The sequence below is a fragment of the Chamaea fasciata genome, unplaced genomic scaffold (assembly GCF_029207755.1).
Source record: "Chamaea fasciata isolate MVZ Bird 193981 ecotype frontalis unplaced genomic scaffold, bChaFas1.0.hap1 SCAF_10, whole genome shotgun sequence".
In the NCBI taxonomy this organism is placed as follows: domain Eukaryota; kingdom Metazoa; phylum Chordata; class Aves; order Passeriformes; family Sylviidae; genus Chamaea; species Chamaea fasciata.
In genome coordinates, this window is record NW_027094095.1 from 12109925 (window position 1) to 12134690 (window position 24766).

The window sequence follows — 24766 nt, forward strand, 5'->3', positions numbered from 1 at the left end:
GGTGACAAGGTGTTTCATAACTGAGGATCTGCAAACCCTTGCTGACAGCAAGATCAGCACAGTGGGACCAGTGTTCAAGGAAAGATATTTTAAGTCTGCCAGAAGTTTTATGACTCTTGTACAACCCAAATCATCATAGAATCAGTTAAGGCAATTTTTATTTCTGAAAGGCAGCATCTGGCCTACTTGGCACACTTAAAAATTTCAAATGTGTGTTTTTCAAAGCAAGAAGCGTAACAAAAATATATAATTCAAACTGATACAACATTATACTTTGGATGGCATCTTGTAGTTAATAACAATTTAATATAGCATGAACTGTACTTCTGGTGCAACCTAGAAAAGCATCACACAGTTTAGAACAGAAATGCTAAAAGTTCATTCCAAAGTGGTGGTGCAAGCAGGCTCTGTGGCTCTTGCAGGAGCAGTAGCTTCTACATTATTATTAGTGACTGGTTTTAGCATTTGATAGTTGTAAATGGACAAGATTCTGAAATCAAAAGGGAATGTAACACCTCAATCATGGCACTGCAAGATTTATACTTATATATTTATACATATATATTTATAATATATTTACACCATAGTTTTGTCTTCACAAAATGAAAAGGCTGTGCAAACTTTAGGAGACTTGTACCAAATGCACTGCCTGAGACTTTGCCTGGTGTCCTCACTTGCACAGAAAGCCCTCTCTGTGGCTGAACCTGACCCTGCCTGGTGCAGCACTGGCTCCTTCCCCTGCCCCACTCTGCATTCTGCGTCACTTACACTTTATTTTCCTTTCACCAAGTGCCCAGACGTAATCTGGGCATGTCTTAGAGAGCTGAGCTGTGCCTGAGCAATGCAACTGAGCACCAGCTGCCTTTGTTTGTCCTCAGGTACCAGGATACTCCTCCACTCAGTACATTCTGGAAAAATCTGGGTGGCCCCTCACTGTGCCTGGGAATGGCCAGACCCTGGGACATGCGCACACCCTGCAGGCTGGAGGAAAGCCAGACTGGCTAATTCCTCATTTGTGTCGATGTTGTTAAGCTTCTTCCTAATGATATTTTGACCTGGGTAGAGAAGAGGAGCCATATGGCATCTTCCACCCCTGACAACAACTGCTGTTAGTGCAATCAGCACATTACCTAGGTGATTTGTTTAGATTCAGCTGTCACTAACTTGTGGCAAACTCAATTATAATTAAGTTGTGTATTAGGCAGAGTCCTAATATAAACTGGTTTCATTTTCACATGCCATTTCAATTGTATTTTCTGCCATAACCCTGCTTACAGATGAAGTGTCCTGACTAACTGTTCCTCAGGGCATTGCCTTTCCCACCTTCTAATTCAAGAAGTGAATTTGTCTAGCATGGCAAATCAGAGAGCAACAGCATCAGCCAGAAAGCATGCCACAATTTCAATAAAAACAATACACAATTAGGCCTTAACACCTGCCTAAGTCAGCCTTCAGAGCCCCACTTTTTAACATTTGTTCTTGCTTTGGACATCTGTGTTTCAATTATGCTCTAAGCTATTTAAAATGGTGGCAATGTCTTTCCTTAGTTTTGGGCAATATACAGCCCAGTGCAGCACCAGGTATAAAGAAGGGCTTTGAAAGTCACAGAATCACAGAATATTCTGAGTTGGAAGGGACCCACTAGGATCATCAAGTCCTGCTCTTAGGTGAATGGCCAATGGAGGGATTGAACTCACCAGCTCGGTGCTGTCTGCACCATGCTCTAACCCACTGAGCTAATAAACCACTATTTGGTTTTGCAGTTTGCTGTTCTTGGATGTAAATGATGGTTCAGGGAATGGCTCTGGGTTGCAGCAGCACTTGAAGGTGTTTATCATGTAGGTTTTCTCAAAAAGTGTTGATGCAATAACGGTACTGGTTTAAGTTCTTTAAAATTCTCAATTTCCCCTGACAGTTTCCTGTGTTTAATAACAGGATGAAAGAGCTCAATAGTACTAACCCCCATCCTGCAAAACTAACCTTCCTCCCCCAATACCCTGAGGACAGGACAGTGATATCCCCTCCTTTTCACAGTACAGATTTCTGAATCAAATATTAATGCTAAGCATAATGTAAATAGTTCATAAAGCTTAGAAGAAAGAGAGAGAATGTTGATCGTTATCTAGGGCTATACTATTTCTCAACGTTACTGCATTAACATGCTAGTTAACAGAGGGCACGTAGTTCTTAAAAGCTTACTGCTCCAGAATACTGAATGGCAAAAAAATTATAGATGCTGTCAGATCACTGCAGTTGATTTACAAGCTTTTGCTTTTGAACCATAACCTCAGAACAACAGGGGAAAAGATTGTAATAATCACAAATAATGATCAAGCATTGAATTATGGCTTTGATAAATACTTTCAAAATTGCTATGATAAACAAATTAACACCCTTTTACTATGCAGTAAATAGGCACAGCTCACTATTAAAAGAACAAAAGGATGAAGTTTCTGTAGGTATTTAAGGTAAGTGTGGGACAAAATACAGGGCAGCAGACAATGGAGACTCAATCCCAAATGAGCACTATTAATATCATTCAAAAATTCAGCAATTCCATGAATTGTCTCCATCCCCTGCCTGGAAATGGAGGAGACCAGAATGAGATGCAAATCAGTGCGTTTATCTAATGAATAATGCAAATGAGTGCTCCTCTTATGGCATGGCAGTCTGCAGGAATCCTCTCTGCCTCACCTCACATTTCGTGTGGATTTAAGCACCATGTGTCAGAAGAAATTAGAGAACAGAACTGCCAAGAAATGACAAAGCCTTGGAGCCCCAAGTCAGTGCAGACAGCAAGGTACATTAAGATGCATAGTAGAGAGGAGGAGAGAGCAGACATCTCATTAAAATGAAAATGTTGCTATTTTTCCTTCACCTTGTTAATCGAATTGTACAACAATTTAATCAGCAAGTGTTTATGTGGCTACTAATTAGAAACATCGTCTAAAATGATACCAAGGTGGGATCTCAAAAACTTGACAAAATCTTTCAGTTTGGCTTTTTTTTTTTTTTAATGGTGGTGTTATTTTATGTCCCTGATATCAGTTAACTGCATCAGCATTTTTATCATAGCATCACAGAGCATACTGCATCTTATCCATTAGTCACAAGCCTTGCTGTAACTTTCCCTTAGCATCTAACATTACCCTCCAAAAATACACTCAAGCAAACAAATCCAAAGGCATGCAAGCCCTGAAAACTAACTCTTTTTTTCCCAATCATATTTTGCCTGAATGCATACGTGATTCAGAATCCAAGATGGATTTCATCTGCGCCATTAAAACCTCCTTAGCACAGAGCAGCTATGCTGCCACAGCTGACATCAAGTCCCTCCTCTTCATCATTACATTGAGTCCCCAATCTGGGGATTTGTGAAACTTTATACTTTTCTGACTGGTACTCTCTTAAAATACAGAGCTGGTACATCCAAATGAACAAAGCCATTTGCTCCCTGGACAACTGCTTAGTTATCACAGAGTGGTGAAGGAGCTGCCCAACCATGAAAGGATTTGGGATCCCGTGGGTTTTGGATGCTGGGAGAGGACCTCCCACCATTCAGATGCATAGGGCATGCACAGAAACCAGAGGTCTGAGAATGCAGTTTGTTCAGGTACAGTCAAGTCCAGTTTGGGGTGGAGGGGGGTTGCCTCTCACTTGGAAAGGGAAGTGCTCCTCAAAGTTCTGAACTGTAAAACTGAAGATTTGATGCAATCGCTAGACTTTGGGGTGCCCATTGTGTACAATACAACACTAGGGCTGTGAGGGTCACTGGGTCACTGAGCTTTGTCGTGAACCAGCAGGCAACAAATTGGTGGTTTGATTAAGTGACCCATCAAAGAACTGAATCTATGTATTAAGCAAAAGAAGAGATTAGAGATATCCTACTACATGTACTTCCAGGAAATGTGGAAAAAAACCCCATCACAACAACCAAAAAACAAAACCAAGATCCAACCCTTTTTTCTCACAAGCTGACAAAGACATCATCGTTATTTATAGTTGTGCTTCAGTTCATCAGTTGGAGGCACACTGCAGAAGATACTAAAGCACTAGCGACATTGCTACTAAATTAAGAGCTTGCAGTTTCTTTATAATAGTTGAAAGCGAAGCTATTTCTCCATTGGGCAGCTCCTTGCAAACTCCACAATATTGGAGAAAAAGGGTATATTATTTTGATGCATTTTCTCTCAGGTCAGTCCTAGTGAATCAAGGGGGATTGCCTGGGATGCAGGTCTAGTAGGAATTTGGTGTGAATTCCATGAAAATGGGACTTGCGATCAGTAGCATTTTCACTCTCTTAAATTAGAAGGACACGGGTAGGTTCTCTGCTCCTGTTCCTCTTGGCAGTCACCATGCCAGAAATACACAGAGAGTTTAGGTTTCTTATAGCAAGGGCAATGGTAACTATAGTGAAAAAAATACTGTTAAAGCAAACTAAGCAGTTGATTTGAAGCAAGGAGACAATTAAAGCACAGCCTTTCTGAAAGAGTAATAAAAATGTCACTGCAAATGACAGATTGTTACAAGTCCTTGGCTTCTTCCTAGCACTGCGATAGAATACGGTGTTAAATCAGCTCCCAGAGATTATTAGTGGTATATGTTATTTTCCCAAACTCAAGGAACTCAGTATCATTTCATAAATCAACTGCAGGTTAAAATTAGATTTTTTTCTTTAGTTCTGTGACCCTTGCATATACAATTAGCAAAGAAAATTATATAAAAAAATAGCTGAAACCTGACTCATCAAACTTGGAAAAGCTAAAAACATTCCAACAAAACCCCAAACCGAATCAGAAAATAGCTCTCTTCTATGGCTTCTCAATGCCTGTGAGTTTCACTGATTGCAGAAAAAGACACTGAGACAAAGATATTGTAGAAATGGACTCCCATTTCTCATTAGCCTAATGTTCTGTAAATTACCTGTAAAGTGTGCCTGTATTTTGTTGTACCTACTATCTGCACTGCTTTTTCTGTATAAAGCGTTAAGAAACTTAGGTCAGAAAACTGTAAGTACTTAAAGCCAATAATAACTGAACCCAATCACCTGGCATGTGAAGATCTCCAGTGTGCAGGCTTGAAATAAGTTTCTGTGTTGTCAGGTACAGCGGTATTGCAGGCTCAATTACAAGTTCCCCTGTCTCAGGTGTTTATGGGCCAGGTAATGTCTTCTAACAAAGTTGCAGTGACAATGCTGTTAGAATCTCACACGCATTTCTTATGAAGCGGAAAGCTGATTTCTACTGGAAACAAATTATCCAAGAATGCTTCAAGTTCCAAATAGAAATAGGAGGGATCTCTGTTACCATTCTCTGATATGCAGCATTGCTGTTCACTTCTCTGCATGTGCATGGCTTGCTTAGGGGGGCTGCAGCATCTCCTGGAACACTCTGTGTGTTGGATTCAGGGCAGGGCGTGCCACCTAGAGCACCATTCCCTCGTAGGCTCCCTGCTAGCTCAGATGAGGAGGTTTATTGCCCTCTTCTTCAGCAGCTGCACTTGGCTATAGCTGCACTGCCAATGTTCACACGTGTTTCAGCAAAATGCTGTGCACCTGATCCTTGGTTAGGAGGGGTAATTTTGAATTAAAAGTGTTTGGAATTTACGATTTATTTCACCACTGTAAAAGTAAACTTGTTCTGCTTTTCCTGTGACGCTTTATACAGCTCATAATCAACAGAACAATTACTAACTGGGAGTAAAGGCAGTGACAGAAAGGTTTGCTCAGCACTGCCCTTACATCTGCTTTCTGCAGCCTTGGTGGTTGGCTAGGCTGAAAGACAAAAGAACCAACCGCGGCTCACATGATGGGAGTTGAGAGAAACTCGTACACAGTGGTGTCATCAAGAAAGTGCTAAAACAGGTCATCACAGGCACAGGTGCCATGAATCTCTAATAATTTGTGAAGAACATTATTTTTTCTTGGTCAGCTCCTGTAAATCTTCTTTTGAAGTTATGAGAACTGGCCTGACAGGAGGAGGATGTTGATGGTTGCAGTAGTATAGGTGTAATGACCTTGAGGATGGCAACTGAAAAAAGCCCCTGATACTAAGGTAAAATTCAGTGGTACCCTGCTGCTTCCTGGTTTTTGTTTCTGATCTTATGATCTATTCTGATCTAATAATTTTATTATTCCAAACCCATCACTTAGTAGTATGAGGCCCTTGACGAGATACAGTCACCAGAACAAGATTTACTTCAAATTCTTAGTCAGATTGTTATTGATGGGAGAGCCAAACAATGCCTTGTAAAAGGGCTATGCCTGCTTTTTCTGAGCTCCTGCAGTGTATTTACTGTCCTAGAGAGGAAGCACCTGGGAAGAGCAGCATGGTGAATGGGTCCTCATCAACCAGCTGGCACTTGCACAACCTTCTCCTATTCTACTGCTGAACTCTTTAAACTTAGAAAACACTTTACCTGTGCCCATCTAAAGTCCACAGATGAGGTCTGTGTGGTCTGCACCATTTCCAAAAAAGAGTATTATCCAAATGGGGAATCAGAAGTCTACGTAAGAACAAACCCACCAGCCCTGGTGGCTTCTCAAGGTGCAGAGGTTTAAAGGTGTGACAAGACAGGGATGCAGGCAGGCAGGCTCTCCTGTTTCTTGGAACAACTCCCCATGTTTCTCTTCAGTCTTGGTTTTCTCCACCACTTTCAAGACAGGGAGAGAGGGGCTGGCACCCTGGAGGGCTGCGTGGACTGCACAAGTGGCAGATGTGTGAGAACTGCCTGCTGCAACCATCCCCTTAAAGGTACATACACTTTACACCAGCTGAGGACTTGTAGATTGTAGAAGAGGGAAAACAATTGTCTGTATGGCTTCAAAAAACTGTAACAAACCCCATGTGGCATTTTAGACATCAGTCCACTGTTTAACACTGAAATACTTTCTGTCAAGGCTTAAAATTTGACAAAAAGCTCTGCTGAAACCCTTTTCTGATTAACAAAGGAAGGACAACTGTTGTAGTGTTTTCTGAGACCTGTTTTTAAACTTATAAAACTTGAAGTTCATGATTGATAATGCCTGGCTAATGCTTGAGTGCTACAAGCAATGATGGTGCAGTTACAGAGAACTGTGGAAAGATTAGTCAATAATAGTCTTCTGTCCTTTTCAATTATTTACAAATAACCTATGAGATGCATAAAGCTAAAATTGTATATTGTTTTATGCAAACCCCATTATGTATTCTATTTATGTATCCTAGCTGGCACTTTCCAGCTAGATGCTTTCAGTGCATTCTTGTGTGCCCCAAAACTGTACCCAAGAAAAGATGGATAGTGTCCCATTATCCAAAACCTGCTTTGTCACTAGGGACAAAGAGACTTGCACTGAAGCTCACAACAGCTGAACTAATCCAAAACACAGCACCAGTAAAATGAGTAAAGAAGACTTTAAAACTGAAAATGCTGGAAATAAGTGAACTTCGGTGAAATTGCTTCTGACAAGAAAAATATTACATATAAAGGCATACAGTTAACTTTACCTTAAGATGTTTTTATGGTTTCCAGTTGAGTGTTTCCAACTGGTACAGTGCAGAGAATAATGCTCACTACTAAGGATGCTGTATTTTGCTGCCATCCGTTGCTGTCAGTAGGAGTCCTTCTGTTGCCTAACACAGGACACATTAATTTCAATGGAAGATCATATTTTAAGTCCTGTTGATGTAAAGTCAAACACTAGCTCTTAGGCATGAAATATACATGATGAGTCACTTCTGATTTTCTTTTAGTTATTGAAGCGTATCTTTTTAAAAAAATCAGAGCCACTGCTTCAGATAAAAAAAAGCTTCTATGTTCTAAACATTTTATTTTCAAAGGCTTATCCCACTTCTTTTTCAGGAAGACAGGATTTTCAGCTGCAAACGATTAGCGAAAATTTGCCCCACAAATTTAGTGAGGAAAGCTACGATGCTTGAAAACCCCTCAAAGCCGTTACTCAACGTGTTTGGAAGTCTGAACCAACCCTTGCAAAGTGAGACACCTTGCTAGGATATTTCTGCAGGCTATCCCTACAGTATTCATACCACTTGGCAGATCCATATGGTCAAGGAAGCCAAGAGGCATGTCAGTCTGGAAGCCTGTGATAAAAATAGATGAGGAAAATAGCACGTGTAGAAGAAGTTGTCTTAGCAGTTAGAAAATTGCATTCTGTACTTTTTTTCCTAGAGCTATGCACATTGCAGTTTTTAGAGCACGAGGGCTTTTGTGCAGTTGCTTGCTATTCCTTTTTATTTATTTTTTACCATCCCCCTACCCACAGTCACTTGTAAATGTCACCCACAAGTAGCTCTGTTTCTAGTTTTCACTGGAGGAAAGCGTCTTATGAGCAGGTGTAGCTGGTAAAAATCAAATTGATGAGTTAAAGTGTGGCTCATGACAGTTTTACAGATAAAAATCTAAAATGCACCAAGATGTTGGAAAGACACGGCATGTACATGTAAGAAAATGCTCCTTTCATCATAATGGTGTCTTCTTTTAGAGGTTTTACAACTACTTAGCTATAAAAATTCTCTCTGGGCTGAAGCCTGACATAAAATATCCCTGATTTAGTACAATCTCTTGCTGGTAGTAAATATAATTAAAATTCATTTGCACCCTTTTCTTTCCTCCCTGTTTTTTATTCCTAAATTCCATATAAACAATCTGCGTAAAGAACTAGAAGATAAGAAATAAAACCATTTTCCAGAAAATGCAACACAGCAAACATCAAAGCTACATGAAGTCACTTATGCACGTTGCCAAGTCAGCTCAATGCCAAGAATTTTCATGTCCTTAGCTATATTTGTACTTGTAGATCAAGATGATGTCACCACAAGTGACCTGTGAAAACACAAATTTCCATACCTGAAGTGTGTATAACAGTCATTGTTTCTACAAGTAAAATGGCTATAGAATTACCTCTGTTTTTTAGCTAGGGAGATTAGTGTTCATTGTACACAGGGATCTGCATCTCATCAGTCAATGGCCTTAATAGGATCTGGGATTATTTTTTATTTTCATATTCAGACAGTACTTGTAGGCCTTGAAACAAGTCAGGAAATATTTGGATTAACAGACCTCTCACCTGGTTTTAGCTACTCTGAAGTACGTATGTCATGTATTGGAAATGTGTTTTGGCAAAACAGTATCAGTATTAAAAAAAAAAAAAAGTGGTACTCTCACTAAAATTGACCAGCTCCCACAGATTCAGCCCCTTCTAAACTCTTTAAAAGTAAATGACAGGTTTTCATCCTTGCATAATGAGATGGGTAATTTCCATACTTTGTCAAGAGGGATTGCTAATGCCTGTCTGTATTTTTCCCCTCTCTGCTTCCCAGCATAGAGCAGAAGGGGTGGAAGTGCAGATTATTGTCTCAGTTTGTACTTTTTTTTTTTTTTTTTTTTTTTTTTTTTTAGGTGATTTGGGTTGTATTAGGACCGGATGCTTTGTAAGTAACATAAAAGTGTAAATGCTAAAATCATTACTTGAGAGTCAACTTACTGATTTCTGCCTTCTCGAAGGACTCTGGGGAGCCCACTAACCAGAATGGTTGTCCTGATGTACACTAGGCTTGTAGAACTCTCAGCTGAGTTCACTTGGCTTTGTTTCAACAAGATGCTTACAAATGGAAATTTTAATATATGGAAGTGCCTCAGGAATTCTCATTTGGTTTGCAGTGATTCTTAGCTTTTACAAAGTACAAGCTCTGCAAGAAAGAGACATGAAACTCTGGCGTTCAGAGATGTACAGGTACTAAATGAAGATGGAAAAATATGTTTATCCAGATAATTTGGACAAACCTCAGCAGCATAAAACTCTCTGCTCAGTTCTGCTAAGGAAATCCAAAATTCATATTCTGAGACTTGTCCCACTTGACAGTGGGAAGAAATATAATATCATGCTCCTTGTACAGTGTCCCCAGCCTGGAAAGGCTGACACCGCACAGCTCCCTTGGGAGCGCAGGGCATCGTGCCCCTGACCAAAATGTGCGAAAGCAAACTCAGGGGGAGATGCTGCAGCTCTGCTCCTCCAGGCTGCCTGCCTGACACCAGCAGGTTGGGAAGCAAAGGTCACTCTGCTGAAAGGAGAATTTACCATCCTGGAAAAAATTCCCTGTTCAGGCTTTCTAGCAGAGAAGAAATGGGGTCACCCAGCTCTGCCTCCTGTCAGCCCAGGAGGGATGTGCCTGGCCCAGCCGAGGAGCACCAGTTGGGATGTGCTACTGCACTGTCCCCCTGCACCCCAGCAAACCTTGTCAGGAGTCTCCCTGCAGTGAGCCAAGGGCTCGAGATCACCTCTGCCTCACCAGCAGCAGTTCAAATTACAATAGGACTAGTAAATATTTTATTTATAAAGTAGTGTTATTTTACTTCACTGAAGGTGCTGCTGAGGGGATGTTTCTGGTCCAACTGCCTTGACTGCAAGCCATTCACGTTCACTGTGGATGCGTGGGTATTTATTTTACAGTGGAAGACATTTATTTCTTTGTAAAATTGGTGTTGCTGGTCCCATACCCAAACAAGGCCCAAACTCCAAGTTCCCACGGAGTACTTGGATATCTCCCCCCCGTACCCACCTCGGTGCTTCGAGGGGCCAGGGAGGAGGGGAGAGGCACCAGCTCAGGTATTTTCAAGAACCTCATCCAGAGAGCCACAAACTCCACCGGCACAGTTCCTTGCTTTTTAAGATCAATTGTTATTAAAATAATTGTCTAAAAATGTCTACTATTCCCAGCTAACTTCAGGGGGAAAACAAACCAAACTAGAAGAGCAAGTAGCAAATGGAATAAAAACAATGATAGAAAATGCTTAACAGCTGCTTTTACAAAGTGTGTTTATAAAATACAAATCTCCTCGAAAGGATGCCGTTCTACGCGTACTAGTGACATGTGCTTTAAAACTGCAACTGAAAATATGTAGAAACTGTTGATTTTGTTTAGGAACTCTGTTTTACCCTCAAATATTTTTAACAACTGAAGTACTTTGTGGGCGTGCTTTTGTTTTGTTTAAGGCTTGAAAATATTCCAGTACCCAAAGTGTAACTGAGGAGAAAAACAAAAAAGGCAACTGGACGGAGTGTTGTTAATGATTTACTGGAGAATCTTGATGAGTGATAATGAATAAAATGCAAATCTGTTTTACAGCCAAGGCTCAGTTTTGATTTATGAGCAATTATTAATTTTTAGATTGCTTCCAGTTGGAAGAAAACAGAGATTTTACCGAACTATTTTTTTTATTCCTGCTGTCATTAAGTATATCCATTTTTAAAAATCTTGTAGGAAACCAAGGAATCCTTTCCCACGAGGACCAAGGAGCCTTTGCAGAGCGTGCAGCAGGCACTGCCAGAGGCACAGGTAGGCTGGCGGGTGGCACTGCCCAGCAGGAGGGAGCTGGGGCACAGACAGGACCAGTCAGTGCCCCTCACATCCCTGGGGGACACACAGGGACAGTCAGTGCCCCTCACGTCCCTGGGGGACACACAGGGACAGTCAGTGCCCCTCACATCCCTGGGGGACACACAGGGACAGTCAGTGTCCCTCCCGCCCCGCTGGGTGCGGAGGGGCTCAGGGGGCTGGGATGGGAACAGCCTCAGCAGTGGGGGCTGAGCTGTCCTGCCCTGCTGGGGACAGCACAACGGGCAGGGGCTGAAACTCACAGGGCTCCAAGTATTAGAAATGAACTGAAATATTTAGTAACTTAAGAGAAGGCACCAAAATAAAAACGCCTGAAGGCTAAGGTGCTCTCCTACAATGAAGATGTGACAGCTGTAATATTTATACGTGCCCAAAGAGTTCAAATTAGATGAATGCGGATGTTGTAAATAAAGTCTGCAGTAACTTTGAGCTGTACATAATTTCAAAATATACAACTATGAAAACTGACTTTAAACAAGTCAGTAGCAATAGCTTCATCTTTAACTTCCTGTTCCCTTTCTACCCCATGCTATCTAGTAAGACTCTACAGACAGAATTTAGAATCCTACATTTTTATTCAAATTTAGCCCATAAAGGAAAAAAGCTTTTTTCTTAACAGCATCTTTTAATGATATTGCACAACACTGTTTTAAAATGTCTCACTTGAGAAAATATGTATGAATGCCAAAATGCTTTCAAAAATAATTTTTGTTTCACACTGTGATTTATCCATTACTCAGAAAAGTATCTGTTCATTTAATTATTTCAGTGAACATAATACTGGTATCACTATCTATGCTACACAGTATTTCCCCCTTTTTAAGGAATATAAGCATCCTTGTAATTAAAGGAATGCTATATTAATGATGCTGAAAGTCTCAGAGGGAAAAATTTAATGTCCACCTCATAATATTATGCCAGAATTACATGTGCAGAATACTTTTTAATAATCTTTGTTTCTTAATTTAGTTTTGATTGGCTATGAAATACGGAGTAGCACTCAAGGGCTCAAATTTCTACTGTCATCAGCATTTCTGCTATGTAAATTGTACAAATGCACAGAACTCCCACCTGCAGGCTTCTTTTTCAAGCTTCTATTTAACCTAGGAAGGAAATTAGCTGCAGGCAACCATAACTGATGATAATTTCATCATTTTTTAGCCGTTGGGATGGTATTATGATATCTAGGTCTAAACACAAACAGAAAATTATATTTTCACGTTGCTGTTTGAGCTGCAAACACAGGTCGGTAACATAAATCCGTTTCTAGTTGGCAAATTACAGCAATAGCCACTAGGAGTCTCCTGGTCAAACTCAGGATGAATTTGCTTAGTAATCCTGGCCCAGGTTTGAATGCAAACCCCATGCTAAGGGCTGGGTTTCAGCAGAGGGGCCAGCCCATGTGCAGGGCAGGTGGGACTGGGTGACAGGGTCCCTGGGCTGTGAGCAGCATCATCAGGTTCCTGATGCTTGTACCAGGGATACAGCTGGCACGTGTTTTAGAAGGAAAGCCAGAAGCCACCTACACACTGTTCTGGTAGAGCAAAAGATGGTGATGGTCGTGAGAAGTCAGATTTGTTTCTCTTTATGACTGGACAGAGTATTGTGGAATTCTTTTTACAAAGAGGGAAGTGGATTTCGCTGACTGGTAGTTACTCCCAGGGATTTCAAGCAGATTTGTTTTGCACTGAAATGCTGCAGGCCACAACAAGTAGCACCACCAGGTCCTTCAGAATTTGCTTAGTGTCTCTGCACAGTGTAACCTGCAGGTCAAACCTGAAAATGTGAATAACTTCTTTCTCTTTTCCTCTCTCCTCTCTTCTCTCTCCTCCCAGGCTAACTGCACACAAGCATATGGTGCCAGACACACTCTTAGCAATGCCAAATGCTCAAAGTTCATAAATTACAGACCTGCAGGAAGGGGTCACGCTGGCTCAAACACTGTGGCTGTTCAGTCCAAGTCTGTGACTGACAAAAGATGTCCAAATTTCCTCGAAGTAATACCACAGAAAGCAGTCATGCACCTTCTGCCAGCATGTGTACCTCACTCTGAGACACTAGAGATTGCTTTAAATGGACAGGGAAGCCAGAGGTGACCACTGAACCCTTTCCTACAGGGCTGGTTATCCCATAGGCAGGAGGAGCGCTGTTTATATTCTGGAAGGACGCTGTCACATCCTCCTTACAGATACATGCAACTCCACAACTAGAAACTCTAAGTGTTCACTGCTCTTTACCACTTATTTGTTTGTAAGTTTCTTTTACGCATCTGTTCTCTTGGGCAAAAATTCCTTCCAAGCTGTAAAAATCCTGAATTATTTAAATCTGATGAGGTTTTAAACAAATAATAATTTGGAAGGCTATTTATATGGCTTCTGCTTTTTGAACTCCTTGGTTTCATTTTCAAACTCTTCCCTGCAACCAGAAGGACTAAGGAAATAAAGATGATGTTTTAAATGAAAGCTGAGAATCTCACATAATCATAATTGTAGGACTCCAGGGGTTTGAGGTTTCAGAATAATCTCATGAGCTGTCAATACTGAATGTCACCAGAAACTATAATGTTATTCTCAGAATAGATGCCTAAAAGCAACTGTGGGATAGTTTTTCTGTTGCATGCTCCCTATAATACCTACAAATGCTGTTCTGGGGGGACACCACAAAGGTACCTGCAAGTGGTGAGCTGCCAAATGTTGGCTTTAGCTGCCAACTAGGGCTGTTATATTTTGCAACAAATTTACACATGCAAAGCCCTGTTATTCAGTCTGTCAATTAAACAAGCTCACTAAATACAAATTCATCACGGACTCATAAGAACATTTAATACCATGGGGAATATGCAGAAATAAGTAGGGGGCCAATTTAACCACCCATCTCCTCTGTATTGTATGCTTGCACACATTGCAATGCACGGCTGCGTTGTGTGTTATTGCAGATTATTATCAGCTACTCTCACAGATTGCCTTAGATTCTACCCTAATCTCCCAGCAGGACTTGAATGAAATTCTCAGTCTGGCTTGTTTCAAGGGTCTAATCTCTATTACACCTAAGGTTTACAGAGACTCAACAGCTAGTACATTCGGTGAACAGAAAATTCGTAAGCCTGATCAAGGAACCGACATGCAAATAAAACAGGAGACTGCTTCAACCTCCCTGTCATCCTGCAGAAGCAGACTTGGCTGCTTGGTACCCTCGCTTATTATTAGAATAGCTGAAAAGACCCCGTTCTTTTCCAAGTCAGTGTTAACCTCATTTCAATAACAAAACAGTGGTACAGGTTTAGCAGGCACATAGCCAGCACTTACAACAAGAAAACCAAGCATTTGTATAAGCCAGTTTGGCACTTCACCATGCTGAAAAGAAACCTTTGCATCTTTGTCACTTCAAATTTGGGATTTTTTAGCACAAGAACATGCCTAACACGAAAGAACTCTTCTTTCCACTGCCCACTTTCTCCAAGCATGTCAGTGCTATCTTCTTAACTCATTTTCTAAACTAAACTAAACTAAAAATGAGCACAAAAATTAAAGATCTCAAAAATGCCAAAGACTCAGCCCTACAAAATATATAAAACCTCATTTTGAAGGAAATATCTAATTCTTACAGGTAGACATGAAGCATTTTCAGGGATGAGAATGCTCTGCTGTGGGCCCTGGGCAGTACCTTAGGACCATTAAATATTTCTGTCATTTTCCTTACGTTTCAAGCAAGGCAAGCCACTACCAATGCGTATCTAAATATAGTGTATATGTACAATCTACATCTATCCTGGAAACAAATCCCACAGTTTATCTTGTAAGAGTCAGTCACTCTACACTTGCGTGACTAAATACACACTCTCATTCTGCGTGCGCTCTCTGCCTCTTCCCCAGTTACTCCCCCTTCTCCGCTTCTCATGTGAGGATTCTGGAGGTCTTCTGCATCTCACAGGCTTAAGATGCAAGTGAGCTACAGCCGTAATCTCAGGTCACTCCCAGGCAAAGTTTCATCCCACACCACAGCACTGATGACCTGGTGGGGTCAAATGTTTTCAAGGGGAGTTCTGGCACCATTTTTAATGCTTAGATTTAATCAAAATGTCTTTTGTTTGCCTGGTTGCTTTTTGTTTAAAGTTGCTGTTCTAACTAGAGTGCATACTGATAACAAAGGCCTTCAGAAACTTACAGAATTGCTTAAGATAGGAACTGCTGCAATGTTTATCTGCACTGAAAGGAAGAAACAAGTTTTACTGGGCAAGTTTGTTTTGGTTTTTTTTTTTATTAAAAGAACAACTGTTTGCATTACATGATGAGCTACTAAATATTATTGAGTGCTAAATCACAACTATTACTATTCAGAGGGAAAAAATGTATTTTGAGATTAAGGAAACAAAACAGTAAGACAGTATTATGCGGGGCCATGACTTTCACTTGTTTTTAAACAGTGGCTGCTTGAAGCTGCTTGGAGGTTTAGAGTGTCAAAGACACGTCAGCAGAGATGGATTAGTGGGCAGAGAGCAAGTGGTGCAGTCAAAGGTTCATAGTGAATGTAATTTATTCATGTAACTCCGCAATTTATCACGTGGCTATTACCATAATGTACGTGGGAAGCAGCTGCATGCGTGCAAATAATGCCTTAAATGTATGTGTGGTTGGATCTGAACTCCTTACAGAACAGCAGTGGTGGAAAATAATGCCACAAGGCATTTAAAAGCAAATTTCCTTCCTGCGGGGATGCTGTCACCCAGCAATGATGATTTGTACATAGGCACATAAGTATCTTGTAGACTTTTCTCGGTTGTGATAACCTCACTTACCCGAACTCACTGGTTTTTTCAAACCTAAATAATGTAGGTAATATAGTGCATGTTTCCAGAGCTGTATTAACAGAGGTAAGTGTGCATGTTTTATACCCCAGTCATATATTCTAGTCAAGGAACTCAGTATCTTCCACTTACTATTTAACAGAAATATTCAATGGCAAAGAAAAGAAATACTCTGTGGGTGTGAAGACAAAAAGTTATCTACAAGTTAAAGATCTCCTTCAACTGAAACAATTTCTCACAGTGTGATCTATCAAACACTTTGGAGCAGCACAGCTATAAAAGACTAATATACATACATATATGTGTATGTGTGTATATACATATATAGTGTCTGCCTGGTTTCTTATACCTGGGCATTTACTTACCAAGCCAAACATTTCAGACCTAGGCTATTTTAGGACTATGTAAAATAAAGAGCTTAGTTTGCTTGAATGGCTACAGTTTCAGCTAGGAAGAAAGCCGTGAGTAGCTGCTAGAGCTTGGAGGTGTTTTTAGCTGCACTGTCCATACACACCTGCTGCAGCTTCTTGGGTGTCAGGGAACACTTCAACAGCCCAACTCCCACCATTTTTTAAGCTATAGCAATTTGACTTTACTTGGTCTCACTGTTTGGAAATTTTGCTTAATTATGCTATGTTATGATGCTTTAAACCTGATTTAGTGGAATTGGTTCATTCAAGTCTTTCTTGATCAGGCAAAGGCCACCCCAGTTAAGGGTTAGTGCAATAGGAGTTTTATGCTGGTTTCTTTGATACGTTAAAAGTTACTGTAGAGAGACACTGAATTCAGATAAAGTCAAGTTAGGTCCTCATAAGCAGAACATCTCATTGCTCAGCTTAATGCACTGCTTAGAGCTTTTGTACAGCAGAACCTTTCACATTTGGAATATGATCCAGGTTTTATTGGATAATTTCGTGTGCACTCTAGGGCTTCTATTTTGAAGCCATCTCTCACAAATGTATCTCCACTAATTATGAAGAATGAAAAGCTTGCCTTACCATTGCACAGTAAGTCTCAGGAGGATCTCCACATGTTATATCTGGGGGATCCAGAGTCACTTTCACATATTTGATCATGTCTCTGGCTTCTGGCTGGCAGGCCATGTAATCCCATACTTTTCCTTCTTCCGTGTAAATCTGAGTCTTACACACGTCATAGTGTCCCCATACAGAAGGGTAGTGCTGCATCACGGAGGATACAGTAACCCAGAGGGCGTGAAGTGACAGGAATCTTGACAAATACATTTCTAAATCCTTTTATGTCAGCTTCGTAGGGATGCTCAGCGCTGGTGTATGTGCAGTCTAGAGATTATATGTACATATACGTGTATATATTTATAAAAGAGGTTCCAACTCAAACGTGAAGCATTAGGATAGGATGTTTGTTTCACTATGTTAAAGACTTTGGTAGAAGCCACCCAGGCCCTGATGACAGCCTTTCACAGCCATGCAGCGCTTGTCCTTCATCTTATAACTTATCTGTCAGGTCTTCTTATAAAAGATGTCCAACAGCAGATAATAATTTGTGAAGTTGCAGGTCTTCAGCTACACTGTCGATAACCCTGAGTGATCCTCCGTGTTCAGGGCTCACAGGGGATGCCTGGACACACTGATAAATCAGCATCCGAAGGAAGAGGGTGACTGTCTATAGGCTGGTGTCTGTTTCCCATCAATCATCCTTTTCTTCTGGCACCAGCACCCTTTTAGAAACAATAAAAATTAGAGTTATTGTCCAAGAATCAATGCATTACAAAATATACGATATGTTGACATTTTGGAGGTTTGATGCAATATAAAGCAAATTGGTACAGTATGTATAACCTTTACTGTGGGTTCTGTGCTAGAATGAAGAAACTACCAAAATCATTCACAGTGAAAAGTATTTTGACATGAAGGATTTAACTGTACTCTAACAAAGACAGATTTATAATGTTCCAGGTGAGTTACAGTTTCCTGCTTCCAGAACTGTATTTTCACCCTAGCAAAACTGGAGAGCAAACTACTGAACTCAGCCATGGCCCAGATGGTGCAGGCAGGCAGGGGAGCAGGCAGCCCCGCACTGCGGGGCAGCAGCAGGAAGGTTCTTTTATTAAAGTGACACAGAGATGGGCATCAGGGCTAGCAGGTGCTGGTAGTTTCTTGGCAAGAGGACCTCATGGAGCTCCAAAAGCGTATGTATTTCTTTAATGTTATTGTTATTTTAAGAATAACAAAGATATGGCAAGTACAATTCAATTTCCTTGACACTTCTTATTAGCATTGGAAGAGCTCTAGTCCTTTTTTTTTTTCCCCTTTGAACTGTGATTTACTGACCACATTGATGACAAACTACTGATTAGGATAACGGCTTATTTAGTAGCTTACTATAAGGATGCTTTCCCCCCTTCATTTTCTTAGGTTTGAGGGTGGCTGTACCTGAGTACTCAGCATTTATTTCACAGCAGATATATGCCCTTTCCCCTCTTCAGTAAGCAACTAGAAATCCCCTTGCTTTGTAGCACCTGAATCATACAATTACAGGTATAAAATGCTAGAATGTGATCACAGCAACTCCAAAGATATATTTCCTAAATAACACAGGTAAAACTCCAAATTATCTATGAGGGAAACTGCAAAGACAGAGTAAGTACCCTAAAGGAGGGCAAGGAAAACCAGGGCTAGGAATTCCAGTGCATTTGTGTCAGCCTGTACCACCCGAGTTTGGGGAGCCAGGGCGCTGGGCTGTCAGCAGGAGGAGATTTCAGTCAGCCGCTGCAGCACTTCCACACTTCCTTTGTCTGGATGCTAAAATCCAGGCAGACCGCTCGGACAGATGTTGAGAAACAACCCTAAGTCGCCACCTTCTACAGCCTACTTTGCTGCCCAGCTTTAAATTCTGCCAGTGTCATGAACCCCCCTACACCCCAGAGCCACGGGAAGAGGTGTGTGACCTGGTAAGCTCCTTAAGGGGTCACATTGGGAATATGCATTTTCAAAACTTATCTTCAAAGCTATTTGCAAACAGCCTCCCTATATTTAAATAATGCTTCATCTTAAACTGAGCTAAACTACAGACACCATGAAATGCCAACAGATGGTTGAATTGTGTTTCCATAGCAAAGTAATTTACAATAATTGCTGTATGGACGTAAATGCAATTTTCTGTTATATTCATTTTATCAAGTGTTACCATACAACTCTCATGTATTTTATCAGAATATGCAGAGAATATCTGAATTTTTCGGCAGTAACAATTCTCAATTCATTCAAACATATTTAAGCTTCAAATCTAAATTTGACACAAAAGTAGAAATATCTAAGACCAAATTTAATTTAAATCTCTTTAAGAAGCATGCTGGGTAGTACTGTTGGTTTTGCACCAACCTTATATTCTTTTTTTTTCTTTTCAGTGGGAGTGTTTGTATATTATTTTGGAATTTGGTAAGTAAGAGAACACTTTCCCTGTCATTCTAAAGACACTTCTTCCCGTCTGTTTCCTTTCCAATGTATTTACTATTTTGAAGGGGAAAAAACCACATCCACAAGACCCCATAGCTTAGAACAGTCACTATAAAAATGGCAAACAACTCCTTGCTAGAAAAGGCCCCAAACTATTTTAAATTGATGGCAAACCAAATACTCTTTACTGGAGATGGCTTGGTTGCAGCTGAAATAAACAGTAAATAAGTAAATAAATATAGTTTTTCTGTGTAGAAATAAGAAGTTACTGAGTTTAATTCTCTTTAGACAACAACCTTTTATATTCAGGCAAAAAAAAAAATCTTCCTTTCTAGCTCTTCAGTTACCCATAACCTTTTACAACTGCTGAGACTCAGATCCACTAATAAACAGAACTAACTGGATAGGACTAAATAATGTGAAGCAAGCCACTACCTTAACACACTGTGCTAAAATACTTCCCAAATAACGAATTCTCATTAAAGGAAGCCAGTCATAATGATAGTCGTTGCACAGAATTATAGACTATAACATTGATTGAATTTAGTGCACTGACAAGAAAAAAGTGCAGAGGAGTGCAAGACATCTGAACATTAGGCAGCTGTAGCCGTGTACAACAGACACTCCTGACAAGAAGCAACCAATTATAGCTTAAATTTCTGGCATATAACCAGTTCTGATTAATAGTTTTCCATTACATTACAGACATATTATTAATGTATTAAAAATGTCAAGCTTTGGCAAGAACTAGTATGGCATGGCTCAGTTAGTCTGCAATATCTTCTTTTAATGAGCTTCCATTGATATAGAGAAAGATATTGACCAAAGCACATTAAGGATCATGTGCTGAGCGCTGCCAGGTTTTTTTCTGACGGGGCTATATGATTTGTCTTGCTTATGTTTGTTCCTGCAGAGTCACTCACGATATGCATTTTACATCTCAGTGCCCTATTGCTAAGGACATATCTATTTGAATTATTTTGAAAAAAAAAAAAAAAAGTTGAGTAACATTTCTGAAGTTTACAGCTGTACCAGATGTGCAGTGATAGGCCTCCAGCTGTGGGCAACACACGACAATGGGGTTTTTTGTCCCCAGTAATGCCTGCGCATTTGACCTTTGACAAAGGTAATCAAACAAACCAGGAATAACTACTGTCTGATGCCCTGATTCCCTCCGCCCTGCCCTGCTAGTCGCACAGCCTGGGTGTTGGGGGCCATGGAGGTGGCAAAGAGGGATCAGCGCCCTGGCTGGCTGCGGGCGAGGGAACAGCAAACTGCCGGGAAGGCTCCAGCTAATGCGTGCAAATCTCCGGAGCACACCGCTCCCGGCGTCTGCTGCGTGGGGCAACAGCGCTGGGGCCTTCAACATTCCCATGTGCCACAACCTCTGCACTATGGAAAACACTAGGAGGCACCTGGGAAGCACCGGTGCAAGGGCCACATCTGCTCCCTGCCTTCCCCTCGGAGCCCTGCTCCGTCTGTGAAGTGCCGCTGTTGTGGCCACCGGTGTGTCAGAGCCGTCGGAGAAGAATGGCACGCGGCTGACCGCCAGGCTGAAATCAGCTGTGAGGAGGCTCTGTGCACACGCATCCCTTTCCAGGTGGGGAAGTCACACCTCCTGCAGCGTGCTAATTCTGCAGATGGAGGAGACACCCCCTTTACAGAATAGATAAAATGCATCTTGGCAGAATCAGTGCCAGCGAAGAACTTCAGGTCTCATTAGGGGTTGTTAGCAAACACTCCTCCTTCGCCTCCCTCCATCACTGAAAATCCACCCCCTTCCCCAGATAACTCCCTCCTCACAAACCACAGCGGCTGGAGGTCTTGCATGAGCTCCCTGCTGGGAAATCACTGTGAGATCCATAGGGGTGGGCTCCGGGGCCTCTCTCTTTGGCAAGCCACAGGAACGTGAAGGCGGTAATAAAACTGTGACCACGTCCCACACTGACCATGCACTGGTGGAGTGTACCCCGCCAGCACACACGGGCAGGAATGGGAGCCAGCACCAGGCACTACATCGCCTGAGAACTGGCTGAAACAACCAAGGAGTGCCGGCTGTCACCTCCCAACAGCAGCAGCTGCAGAACAGATTTTTCCAAAGGAAACATGTTTCAAGTTTGTATCCCGAACAGCTTAAGCAGATGAATGTATCCAATCAAGCCCAAGTAAAAAGCTCCTTTGCGTCCACTCCAGTTGTTATTTATTTAAAGCCAGTTTAAAACATAGGAAATAATGTGTATTAGAAAGCAGAACTAACCCTCATGCAACTTACATTTACTAACCTCGTGTTTTATACCATGCTACATCTAGACAACTTGAGAACCTTGTACGTATACAAACCGACCCCCTTTATAAAGGCAAAATTATTTATATATTCAAAGAAGAAGGGGACCTCGATTTAACGATTTAATACACATTATTTCTGTCAATACTTGTTGAAATGCAGTATACTCAAGCAACTGCTTTGGTGTCTTTGGCCTCAAATGCTGTTCCAATCAAAGTTAGGTTCTATTCTTATCCAACTTATTTAACTATTTAGCAGAAAAAGATTTCTTTGCCTCAGGAGAAATTCAAAATGTCAATACCTATTGGCTAAAGAAAATAAAATACAGCTACCAAAACCTGTGATTTGGCACTATACTTGAAATACTTTTGGTTTTCACACATTATTCTTTGCTGACTGACACATCATACTACTACTGCCATTACTTGCCAGGTATCATCAGCTGTCAGAATATGGAGTAAAAAGCATCTCAGCTATTTAAATTTTAGAGCCTTAGTACATAGCTGCTTTTTTTCCCCACTCGCATCTTTAAAATTGTAGCTTATTGCCTTAAATATCTCTGAACCTAGCATCAGTCTGTTCTGCAAGTTTTTCCTCTGGGAATTTAAGTTAGCATTTGGGGCAGTTACAGGCTTTGTTTTTGGATTTGTTTCAATGATTCTTCACGCTCAATAAGGTGATGCATGCTCATCACACAGTATCCAGGGTACAGGGCTACAAAGCTTTCAAGTTATGGTGTGAGCTAATGACTTTCTAACTGAAAGTACTTAGCTTCAAAAATGAATGCCTACCAGTTGCAGAATTTGTTCTGTGCTATTACTGTATTTTACATAAATAGTTAGAAAGTTGGTGCTGCTTATCAGTGTCAGAGGGTTGAGGGTTGATACAAAGTTCATAACTCCATGAGAGTATTGCCACTAACTGCTCAAAACTCTCTGATAATCATCCTTTTAAGGTCCAGAAATATACCAAAAATCAACCTTTATTTTTTTTTCCACATGAAAACCACAAAACAAACAAAGAAAAACCCCAAACAAACTACCACCACCACCACAACAACAAGCAAGCCAGGGGAAGTTCTGCTGTGGTTTTCTTCCCTTTGACGGGTTTCCCAGGCCACAGCTTCTCATCCTCAACCGCATTGTCCTTAGGCAAGACAGTGACTTATTCCCTCTTTAAAAGCATCTCCACCGCTTGTTCCACTCACTGTCTCCGCTAACATTTCTGTAGAAGTAATGCTGGCTCCTACCACATCAGATCCGGAATATTGAAAAGTTGATTGCAGAACAATAAAAGTCTATCAATCAGAGACCAAAACCGCACATGCACTAACTTCGAGAGTAGAAAAGCATCTGTTTTATTGCGTTTAGCTGATCTGCGCTGCTCACCGCCATGAGGGGTTTTCTTTGGGGGTTCTGTGTGCGTGTGAATGTTTAGAAAAGCCGCCTGCAATTTCCGACGCAAGAGAGGAACTGTTTCCAGGCTGGGTACCAGTGACCTGCCCGCCGCTCCTCGCCGGCGGGGCGATGCCCTGCGCCGCCGCCCCCGTCTCTGCCCGGCGGGACCGCCGCTCTCCCCGGGCGCCCGCGGGTGAATCCGCGCCGCGGGGCGGGCGCCGGCGGCAGGGGCGCGCCCCTCCCTCAGGGCTCTCGCTCCCGCAGGGCTCTCCCACCGCCCGCGCCCCTTCAAAGCTCGGCGTGGCGCAGCCCGGCCCGGTGCGAGCCCCGGTTCTCGGCTCCGAGCTCCGGCGGAGGAGGCGCGGCGCAGGTACCGCCCCAGCCCGGCCCCGCCGCGCTCCGCTCCGCGCGGGCGGCAGGGGGCGCGCGGCCCGCGCCGATCCGCCCGCGGCCGGTGGCCCGAGCCCGGCGGGGCGACCCCCGCCAGCAGCCCCCGGGATCCGCACCGCACCGCCCGGCCCCCGCGCCCCACGCTGCCCCGGAGCGCCGGGCGGGCTGTACTCACCCTGCGGGCTCGGGCCGTCCGAGCCTCACCGCGGGGCGGCGCGGAGCCGCCGCGGCGATGGAACGCGCTGGGGCTCCCTCGGTGGCGGCATGAAGGACCGCGGGGAGGGCGTGACGAGGCGGGGGATGCTCTTCCCCGAGAAAGTTACCGGCGGGTCGCGGGGGGGGCTCGGCGGGGCCGCGGCTGACCCCGGGCACTTGTCGGCGTCGAAGTTTGGCGGGGCGCGGGCGGCGCGCGGGCGGGCGGCCGCACTCCTCCGGCGCTCGGCGGGGCGGCGGGCGGGTCCTGCCCGCCGGGGCTCCCCGCCCGCCACCGCCGCTCAGGGCGGGGGCGGCCCCGCGCGGGGCGCCGGCGTCCGCGGCATAGGGCGCAGGGCGAGCGGAGCGCGTCCCTGGCCGGGGCTGCGGCGCGGAGGGCTCCGGCGACGCTGCCAAACTTCGGGGGCGGCGGCGGCGGCGGCGGCGCCTCCTCACTTCGGACCGACCTCGCCGCGACTGCCGGCGAGAGGGGCGGCGGCAGCTACCCCACCTCCGGGCCCGCGCAACGCGCGGCCCTAGCGCCGCCGCCGCGCCCGCCCCCCCGCCGCCGCGCTCCCCGCCCCGCCGCCCCGCGGGCGCTCCGCCGGCGCCGCCTGCCCCGCGGGGGGGCAGCGGGACCGGACCCGCCGCCCCGGACCGAGCGGGAGCCTCCCAGCCGCCGGCGGGGCTGTGGCTGCTCCCTGCCCGCTGGAGTAGCCTTAATTTTCCCGTATTATTTCGGCTTCAGCCTGGTAGCGCGCAGGCGGAGGTGCTGTCCGTGCCGCTGCCGTCCGAGCCCCGAGCCCGGCGGGCTGACCACAGCGCCTCGCCGCAGCCGCGCTGGGCTGCAGGGACGGGGCAGCGTCCCT

The 24766-nt window shown here is 43.3% G+C and overlaps 1 protein-coding gene across 7 annotated transcripts in view; it reads right to left on the reverse strand.

Annotated features, from left to right (window-relative positions):
* Positions 1-24103, reverse strand: part of NTNG1 (netrin G1) — a 153470-nt gene extending 129367 nt beyond the window's left edge. For 3 of the 7 annotated variants that reach the window (XM_066192336.1, XM_066192337.1, XM_066192334.1), the window contains exons 1-2: positions 23881-24100; positions 17196-17896 (exon numbers count right to left, since the gene is read on the reverse strand). In XM_066192336.1, coding sequence (XP_066048433.1) covers positions 17196-17441 — 246 coding nt within the window. In that variant the 5' untranslated portion in view covers positions 17442-17896; positions 23881-24100. Of the gene's footprint in view, positions 1-17195; positions 17897-23880 lie in introns of all 7 variants that reach the window. The other 4 variants (XM_066192339.1, XM_066192335.1, XM_066192333.1 and 1 more) reach the window with 4 other exon arrangements.
* Between the last annotated feature and the right edge of the window lie 663 nt (positions 24104-24766).